Source organism: Tarenaya hassleriana, unplaced genomic scaffold (genome assembly GCF_000463585.1).
Source record: "Tarenaya hassleriana unplaced genomic scaffold, ASM46358v1 Cleome35, whole genome shotgun sequence".
Lineage (NCBI taxonomy): Eukaryota > Viridiplantae > Streptophyta > Magnoliopsida > Brassicales > Cleomaceae > Tarenaya > Tarenaya hassleriana.
The window spans coordinates 544,055-553,172 of record NW_010966617.1 but is presented as its reverse complement, the minus strand read 5'-3'; the positions used below and the strand labels follow the sequence as shown (position 1 = coordinate 553,172).

At 40.9% G+C, this 9,118-nt stretch overlaps 4 protein-coding genes across 6 annotated transcripts in view; 2 read left to right on the top strand and 2 right to left on the bottom strand.

Moving 5' to 3' along the window:
* LOC104821991 (nucleolar protein 14) overlaps positions 1–86 on the top strand; it is a 5,321-nt gene extending 5,235 nt beyond the window's left edge. Inside the window, exon 14 of the mRNA XM_010553051.2 lies at positions 5–86. The gene's annotated coding sequence lies outside the window, so the exon portion shown is untranslated. The remainder of the gene's footprint in view (positions 1–4) is intronic.
* Positions 87–129: 43 nt separating this feature from the next.
* Positions 130–2,981, bottom strand: LOC104821992 (protein IWS1 homolog A). 3 transcript variants are annotated; one of them, XM_010553053.2, is made up of 5 exons: positions 2,844–2,981; positions 913–2,341; positions 692–805; positions 424–579; positions 130–299 (listed from the first exon to the last, which is right to left on the bottom strand). In XM_010553053.2, the coding sequence occupies exons 2-5, from the start codon at positions 2,281–2,283 to the stop codon at positions 156–158; spliced, it is 1,785 nt and encodes a 594-aa protein (XP_010551355.1). In that variant the 5' UTR covers positions 2,284–2,341; positions 2,844–2,981; the 3' UTR covers positions 130–155. The 3 variants fall into 3 exon arrangements, with proteins under 3 accessions (XP_010551355.1, XP_010551356.1, XP_010551354.1); XM_010553054.2 differs by having other exon boundaries at positions 913–2,314; XM_010553052.2 differs by having other exon boundaries at positions 913–2,311.
* A 1,615-nt stretch (positions 2,982–4,596) lies between these two features.
* Positions 4,597–6,716, top strand: LOC104821990. Its single transcript, XM_010553050.2, has 6 exons — positions 4,597–5,089; positions 5,185–5,300; positions 5,407–5,504; positions 5,854–6,053; positions 6,226–6,275; positions 6,360–6,716. Exons 1-6 carry the CDS (start codon positions 4,642–4,644, stop codon positions 6,402–6,404), a joined length of 957 nt encoding a protein of 318 aa, XP_010551352.1. The 5' UTR covers positions 4,597–4,641; the 3' UTR covers positions 6,405–6,716.
* A 184-nt stretch (positions 6,717–6,900) lies between these two features.
* Positions 6,901–9,118, bottom strand: part of LOC104821989 (transcription factor BIM2) — a 3,005-nt gene continuing 787 nt past the window's right edge. Inside the window, exons 2-7 of the mRNA XM_010553049.1 lie at positions 8,868–8,949; positions 8,492–8,561; positions 8,310–8,405; positions 7,610–7,983; positions 7,212–7,341; positions 6,901–7,121 (exon numbers count right to left, since the gene is read on the bottom strand). Coding sequence (XP_010551351.1) covers positions 7,026–7,121; positions 7,212–7,341; positions 7,610–7,983; positions 8,310–8,405; positions 8,492–8,561; positions 8,868–8,949 — 848 coding nt within the window. The 3' untranslated portion in view covers positions 6,901–7,025. The remainder of the gene's footprint in view (positions 7,122–7,211; positions 7,342–7,609; positions 7,984–8,309; positions 8,406–8,491; positions 8,562–8,867; positions 8,950–9,118) is intronic.

Below are 9,118 nucleotides of genomic sequence, written 5' to 3'. Positions count from 1 at the left end.
GTAGGGAAATCTATCATTGCTTTACAAAAGAAACCTAGAAAGTATCCGAGGAATTAAAGAGTGGAAATTCCGTGTGTTTTTTTCTCTCTGTTATTTGGTCCAAAATCAAAAGTGTTGATACAGGTTAGGAGTTTGCATGGTTCTGTGACTTCGTGTCATCGGAATGAAGAGGATTGGAATTTGTCCTTCATTCGAGCAATAAGCTTAAACTTTTCTTCTGCCTCAACTTGCTGTCTGAGGTCACCTCTTGCTCTGTCCGGATGAAATTTCAACAATGCTCGTTTATACGCCACATGGACCTGAAACCATTTTCAAGGTTGAGTAAAAACTAAATACACATACATATATATAGACTTGCACACACATGCATATGAATAGATGAACCACCTCCCCGCATAGAGAGAGAGAGAGAGAGAGACTAACCTCGTGAGGGAGGGGAAATGAACCACCTCGACCTCCCACAGGGATCCCCAGGCCTCTCAGCAACGATGCCATATTGAAACACGTGATCTCCAATCGTTTAAGTGACTTGCACACTTCTGCTCGAACTTTTTCTTTCATGTTCATGCTTTCTTCATCCTAAAAAGAAACACATATGAAAGCAATTTTTATTGAACTTGAGAAGCATATAGTGATTCCACTTCAATCTTTGAATATCAAGTGCTCAAAAAAATTGGGGAAAAACTGTTACCTTCTTCTGGGTCTCTCTCATTTCCTCCACTCTCTCCTTTTGCCTTCTTTCCATCTCTATCCGCCTCATGCTTTCTAACTTTATCCTCTTTCGTTGTCTTTGAGCTTCTTCTGCCTGCAAAAAACCAAGAATACAACGGTTTAGAGATCATAAAAGAGGATATTCCAACAAATGAGGGTGAAAACACTTTTTTCATAAACTATGGTAGATTGTAATTGGACCTGGATCTGTAACTGTCGTTGCCTGGACTCCCATTCTTCTTCTGCAGCTCTCTTGTATTCATCTGTCTCCTTCAACTTCTCTCTGCCAAGCATGATGTCTATTTCAGAAGGTGTACCAAGGTAATCATGTACTTGTCCACTTGTAGATGGAGCAGAATGGAAGATGGGTTCCCCTGTTTCACTTAAACATGGTATATCATTCTCAATCCTGACTTCCTCTCCCTGGGTCCCAGGCACAGACATCGTATCTCTGTCTCCATGAAAAGGCTGAGCTAAAGGGGACAAGGGCTCAGTGGCAACTTCTTCTCCGGCTTCTTTAGTACCAGAGAGATGTGCAGCCTCTTTTGTCTGATTCTTTTCGAACAATGGTGAAGCAGACATTTCATGTCGAACATGCACTTCCTCTGGCTCTTCTTCGACTTCATTGAACCAAGTTTGATGCATCGATCCTTTAGAGGAAGTTGTTCCGGGCGGTGGTGAAGAAGACCCTCCATGATCAACCGGTGTTTCGTCAGGCTGTGAGGAAGGCCCCTGACTGTTCTCTTCATTGCAGAAACTGGAATTAGCCCAGTTATTAGCCCAGTTGTCTTCGTCCATTTCAGAACCAAATGAAGTGGCATGGAAATCCCCATCACCATTTGGAAATAAAGAAGATTTTTCTTTCCCAGCTTCTGAATTTCTTGAAGAGAAAAAGGAAGATGGCTGAGCATCTTTTTCAGTTTTATTTTTAACTCCAATACCGGGATTAGTGTCACAGGGGATATCAAAATGACTGGCTTCCTCGCTCAAATCAGAGCTAACTTTGCCTGCTTTGTGCCTTTTTCTCAAGAAAGCTTTCTCCCACGGCTCCCGTACCTTGCTGCTCGACCCTTCTAAAACCTCACAATCAGAGCAATCACTATCAGACAAACCACCTTCAGATTCTGAACCTAAACCAAATCGGTTTCTAGAAGGGGCCTTCTTAGAGAAAGTCTGTTTGCATCTTGAAAATATGAAGGCAGAACATTTTTCCTGGATGACTTGACAATCATCATCATCCACTTCGGTAGATGTTTGTCGATTCGGGTCATCCCTGCCTGTATTTTCACTAACCCCGTCAGCACTGTTCCCAGGTGTGTGCACATTGTCTGGATCATGATCATGATCATCATCATCGTCACCATCATCAATGCTAATCACTCTGGGCGAAGGAGGCTCGCTCTGATTTCTTGATGCATCCGAAGACTTTAATTTCGAAGACTCGGGGAAATCAATAATGATAACATCATCATCATCATCTACAAGGATAAACTCATTGGTTACCCCTTCTGCGCTGCATCTTTTGGGCGTCCTACTCCGAGAACATGATCTAACATGATAACGCTCTCTCATTTCACTGTCTTCTTTTCACACAGATCTTCTGCTGCGCATAACGAGAATGCGTGATCAACTGTACAGAATTCAAGAGCACAAAGGAAAGAACTTTACCACAATCTGCACTTCCAAGGGCAGATATACATATAACTAAAGTGCCTGTAGGCAGAGGAAATACAACTTCATATCTCTCAAACTGAAAACAAGGCTTCATAGGACTAAATCTGGTAATGGCAAACACTTCGGAAGAAGGCTCTAACACTCATAAGCATCGTAAACACAAGCGAAATCGACTCAAAAAAAAATCAGGGGCATTCCCAGAAAACCTAAACACGATCGAAGGCGGGAACTTTCCCTCCCAATATTTCGAATTAACCCCACAACGCCTAAACCCTTTCAAGAAAAATCGAGAAAAGCAATCGAACTGGGGCGAATTCTGGAAATTAAGGTTTAGCTTCGAATAGAATAACAATCCCAAACTGAATCGAATCAAGTAAAAAACAAACCTAGGAAGCGGTTAAAGAGATACCCACAAACTCGAAAATCCGAATTACGTGAGATTCGAGGAGGAAACATACCTCAGAAGAAAGAAAACGAAGACGAACGAATTGAATTAGTCTTCCTTTAGTGGGAGGAAAAAAAATCAAATGAAAGGCGAGAAGAGATTCATCAGAACTTGGAAGATTTCCGAGTCCTGTCCACTGCGTTCTAGAAAACGCAGCATAAGCAATGGACGGTGACAGACGAATAAGAAATCGGGAAAGCGTTCGGCGATTGGTCAGTTTCTTAATTCCGTAAAACTACTGTCAGAGTAATTTTATTTTAGTATTTGTATGGATATCCCTTAACCTATCCTAATCTTCGAAATTATCCCTTATATTATTCTGGAGTCACTTGGGCCCTTTTTTCCCCCTAGAGTCCAAGTTTCAATTCGAAAGGAAGATATTATTTTAGCTTAAATGGAGATTATGCACCGCAAAAATTATGTGCAACCAAAAAATATAGGAATTTTAATTGATTTGCATTCTCCTTGGATTGCCAATATATCAAAATAATTTACTACAACTATGGAATAGATAGTTTTTTTTTTCCAAAATTTGTAAATAGAATAGTATCAATTTATATTTGGCTTGAGTTAGTTGCAACTTGTACGAATCTATAACGTCAAAGTTATAATAGCAAATTTTAAAACCCTGGTCTAGTTTAGTAATTTCTATAGAAATTAGGGGGCAAACGAGAAAAAGTCCTATTTTCAAAATAAACCTGTCAAGCGTACGGAAAAAGCTTTAGTAGCTTTAGAATAGACCACGACACGAAAGAGGAAAATTAGAAAAAAAGAAAAAAAGAAAACCCCATTGCGGTAATAGAATATTACAGTTAAGACCCAATACTATTATTTTTCACAAAAAGACCCCCACATGCAGACACGGATCAAATGTTTTTACAGTACGGAACCCTGGCTCTTGATCGATGGTTTTTTTTTAAAAAAATTTGCGTTAAGAGTCGTCAGGGTTTAGGGTTTGAACCAGATGAAGTAGGGTTAGGCTGAAGCACTGACGAAGGAGAAACAAGAGGAGACAACAGAGGAATCGGATCTTTTCTGTTCTGACACGTCGGACCACACGCCGCCGTCTCCGCCGCCGCCGCCTCCGCCGACGTCGGAAGAGAATAGGAAAACGACGTGGTCTTGGTCACGGTGCTGGGAGGTTTCGGAGGTAGACGAAGAGGGCAAGGAGCTCGTCTTTGAAGCCGGCAGCTCAGGGATCGTCTGAAAACGGAATCATCTTTGTGAAAGCTCGTCTCGAAGCCCGGAAAACGGTCTCCTCCTCTCCCTCTCGATTCCTCCATTTTTTCCGATCACGATCCTTTATCAATGGTTTTCCATATATATATATATTTAGGGTTTTTTTTTTGGTTTTTTTGGGTGTTGATTACTGATAAATTGCATCCACGTAAATGGATTTGTGTTCTGTAATAAAGTTTACAGTTTTATTATTAGAAAACATCTCATAAAACAACTGTTTCTGTCTCAGCCCTTATCTTGTTTTAGATCTTCCAATATTATTGGATTTTACCGATCAAAATTAAAACATTTAACGCTTTGCCTCTTTTGAAAACTAAAAAGAGGTCGACTTTACAATTTTCCTACTATTAAAATTTAATTAATTATGGATTTTTGATTGTGAAATTTGTGTAATTTATAAATATTGGAGGTTTTCGAGCATGCAAAAACTATAGGCCATATTTTAGATTTTCCTATAGCTGTGGGGTTTGGTTGTAATTTTTCCTAAGTTTGACTCGAACGTTTGCAAATTAAATCGTCAAACGAAAGCGAAAGCTCGAATCGGGAAAATATCGCAGAGGGGGAGATTTGCGATGGAGGATCTGTGGAAGAGAGCGAAAAGCTTCGCGGAGGAAGCAGCGAAGAAGTCTCAAACCCTAACCCTACCTTCTTCTTCGACGACCTTCGCCAATCTCGTGGCCGAGACCGCGAAGAAATCCAAGGAGCTCGCTCTCGAAGCCTCGAAGAAAGCGGAAAATATCAAGGTCTCCGATCTCGTCGCAGAGACCGCGAAGAAGTCGAAGGAATTCGCCGTCGAAGCTTCTAAGAAAGCGGATCAGCTCAAAGTCGCGGCATTGAAACAAGCCGATCAGATCCAGAACATCAGGTCGATCGCCGACATTATCCCTCCTCAGCTTGCCTCCTTCGGATCTGGGTCTGCGGTCTCGGACTCGGAGCTTCTCAGGTTCGGCATTACGGATGATCTTCGGGAGTTTGTCAAAGGACTGACCTCAGCGACGTTCCAGGCATTTCCTGTCCAAGGTATTTCTGATTTTTTTCCTTTCTTGTTCTTATGATTCATCGTTTCGCATTGGGAATCGGCAATCTTTGATGTTGAAAGCGGAACATGTCGATAGATGTAGATGAACAAGAACCGGAAGTTCCTGATGTGCCGGCAGCCCCGTCGAATATCCGGAAGGATCTCTCGGAGTGGCAGGAGAGACATGCCACGCTTGTTCTCGCCACTGTTAAGGTATAACAATCGTTATCCAACCGGTTTTACTTTCGAATTCAACGTTCTTTGATGTCATTGCTCTCCCTGGCAATCTATGTTCCTGAGTTGCTGTAAAATGTTGCAGCAAATCTCGAAGTTGAGATATGAATTGTGTCCTCGGGTCATGAAAGAAAGGAGGTTCTGGAGGATATACTTTACACTAGTGAGCACTCATGTGTCACCGTAAGGCTTTCTGATCTCTTCCCATAATCCATGTTGTATCTTTTGGCAGAGTCTTGATTTAGATTGAGAATTTGCATACTGGGTGAGTAGATAGGGACCATAGTAGAGGACCTGAATGAATGATTTTGTGAATGGGCTTGTGGAATGTTGTTACCCTCCATGTTGGAGAGACCTGGATGGTATTGATAGGACCCATGAGTCATTTCTTATGCGTTAATGAGTAAACGGCTTTCATGTTTCATTTATAGGATACTCCATTGTCTTTATGAACCATAGATAAAGCTGAAAGTGTCGTGGGCTTGTATTAGGTCACTTGGTTTCGGATGTAATGTATGATGGATTTACTTAGGTATGAGAAGAAGTACATGGAGGAACTTAAGAACAAAGCAGAGTCTAAAGATGAAGAAGGAAAGAAGGCCCCGGTGGTTGGAGAGACTGGAGATGCGGTAAAGAATGTTACCAAAAATAGAACATCTACCTCGTCATCAACGGAACAGGATCTGGATACATTCCTCCTGGGAGATCTGGAGGACAGTGATGGAGGACCTGGTGAGTTCTTCAGTTTTTTCTGCAACATGGTTATGAGAATTTTAATCTCTTGGGTCCTATTATTAACCAAATGCATGAGATGGCATGGTCAACATCTCAGAGCAGCCAATAGATTTTGTTTGGTCTTTCGGAAGGTGGGTTTTACTGATTTTGTACATAATCATCTTTCCAGATGACGGCGATGAAAGCCTGGATGACGATTTTGACAAGATAGGGAACTCCGTAAGAACTTTGTATTTTGTTATTTCCAACATTTTACTTTACAAAAAAGAAGGATAATAAACCGATAAAACCACTTGTTTGCAGGACGTTGAAGATGAGAAGCATTCTCCCAAAGCCGCAGCAAACTAGAATTGCGTTTAGTGGTGACACCATATTTGGAAGTATATGAAAGGAAGGTTCTGCTTTGATGATGATGATGATGATGATGATGATGATGACGATGATGATGATAGATGAAACGATGGGATGAAACGATGGGATTCTCCATCTCATCATCAGTCACCAAAATGTATAGGTTTGTGTTTACAGCAAATTCAAGACATTGCATTCATTAGTTTCATTTCATTTAGCGGATTATAAAATGAAGACAGACTATATCTATATGTCTGTTATATAACTCCAGTTTTGCTTCATGATGTTTTTTTTTTGTATGAATGTGAATTGAAGTTTTGCTCCATGATGTTATTCTCTCGTCTCGTCAAGCTACCCTTTGAAATATATATTACATTTCCTATATACGTAATTGTCTGAAAAATCGAAGATTTCAATAGTAAAACAGAACAAACGCTTTGGATTGGATTCAGATTTGTGTGTGTGTGTGTGTGTGTTTCATTGGAGAAAGCCCTCAACCAAAACCCAGAAGCCGAGCATTTACAGCCATATATTATAACCAAAGAGGAAAACAAAACATCATCCAGCCAATTGGGGCAACAGGGAAATCAAATGATCAATACACAGACAGTGTTTTTGCTATGTCTTCTTCACGCGCTTATGAGAATGATCAGATTCATCCTCACTGTTTGGATCCTTAGGCTGGGGTATCCCTTGATTATCAGATAACTGGTCCTGGAATATGAAGACAGAGATCAGGGCATGTCTCTGTCAATAGCCTGTACCTTTCAGTGTTCTTAAAAGTTTGAGAATTTCTTCTTTTACCTTTGCAGTGAGTGATGCAAATGTTGGCCCTTGATTGGGTTGTTTCCCGAGACCGATCTGCACGGAAAGCCTAGCATGTGATAGATCGATGCCGGCCTTCTGGAGTGCTTGTGTCAATGAGCTTAATAGCCTGTTCACAAAACAAACCAGAGAATTTTAACACTTTAGTGCACGTGTTCATGTTAAAAAGCTGAGATGAAGTCGGACAACATTGCTCTCGACCTTTACTCAAACCATTTTCCATTCTTTCAGGTGTCCAAAATCTCTTACATGTCTACTTCCCAGCAAAGAACATCGAGGAAGTAAAGAAGCATATCGAATCTTCGATTGTATAACATGCACCCCATATAAACGAGATAACTATACCGCAGAAGGGCAGAAACATAAAATTTACTCACTCGTGAGAGTAGACACTAGAGATGTTAATTGTTCCCCCTTCGATGACTAGTTCCTCGGTTTGACATGGAACATCACTCCTTGCAGGGCTTTCATTCGATTGTGCACTATGTGACGGTTGAGGAGTCGGTGCAACTGACATGGACAGAGATAATCCCTTGCTGTCTACCAACTCTGGCTGCCTATCCATTTGTCTGTAGGCTACATCCATGCCAGGTTCAGATTCAGCTGGATTTTGAGCTCCAGGGACAAATGCAGGTGCAGTCGTCATATTATTCTCCTTGAACTTCCCTGGAAATGGCGTCCCTGGACCAGACCCGTTATTTATAGTATGCGGGTGGTTGGCAAAACCCTGAACCCGCCAGTGAGTATTCCTCTGTTCAAAGCACAAAACGTCAAAATCATCCGAGAGATTCATAAAGAGTGGCAACGAAAAGGCTTACATCTTTTAGAATGAGCAGTTTTTAGCTTAAATAATGTGTTGTGACAGAAGAGACAAACAACAGTTTCTAGCTTAATGCTACGAAATTAGTCAATGTACTCAGACGATTGCAAACGATCCACCACTGTAAGAGGCCATCTTTAATTAGCAGTAAGCTATGTCAAGAACTTTCCAAAGCAAGATATCACTAATAATATACAAAAAGAAACTGAAATAGGCACAGACATAAGATCTAAGACTGTCAGAAGCCTGAAATTTACCCAAGGTATCAACTTTGTTGGTTCGGGACTCCATCCGGGATACGAGCCTTCGTACTTTTGCACCTTCTCTTGTAAGTACTGGGCATATTCTATCACCTGGAAGTAAAACAATGGTTTTATTACTAAGTGAACAAAAATCTAAGGCAGGAGTTCTCGGTTTAACATCATCCAACATAAAATACCTCTAATAAGAACGAAGCTGTATCGCGTTTCTGATCACTATGCGGAATTAGTTCCCTCAATATCTGAAATCTGAAAAGAGATCATCTCTAATCAAAAGCTCTGAGTACATACAGAATTCAACAGAGTTCAGAACATAAGATCAAATATGGCATTCCTTAGTGACTTGGTCGTATATACATCATAGAATGCTACAATCACCAATCCAGGTTAAGGCAGTGTAGAATTCAGATCAAGTCCTTAGCTTTCACTAAAGTTCAATCTGATTCTTCATGGCAAATTAGGACAAAGACCACGATTTTGCACTGTTTGTTCTCGATCGAAAAAGAGGTTTCGAGTATAAACCGATCTCAAAATTCTCCTTCGTAATCAGCATACCTTTCATTGATTTTGCTTCTTCTTCGCTGCTCCGTGACTGAGTGTTTTGAACGTATTGCAGCCTTGTCACTGTTCTTAGCATCTGATTCAAATCAAAACCAGAATCGGAAACAAGCCCAGAAAAAAAAAATTGGTCTCCGGGATTCGACGCAATCTCGTTCAATCCACCCGAAAAACAAGACGGAGCCATTATAATCCGACGAAGACACAACATAACCCTAATAAAACAAAATCGCACAAAGCAGCAGGAA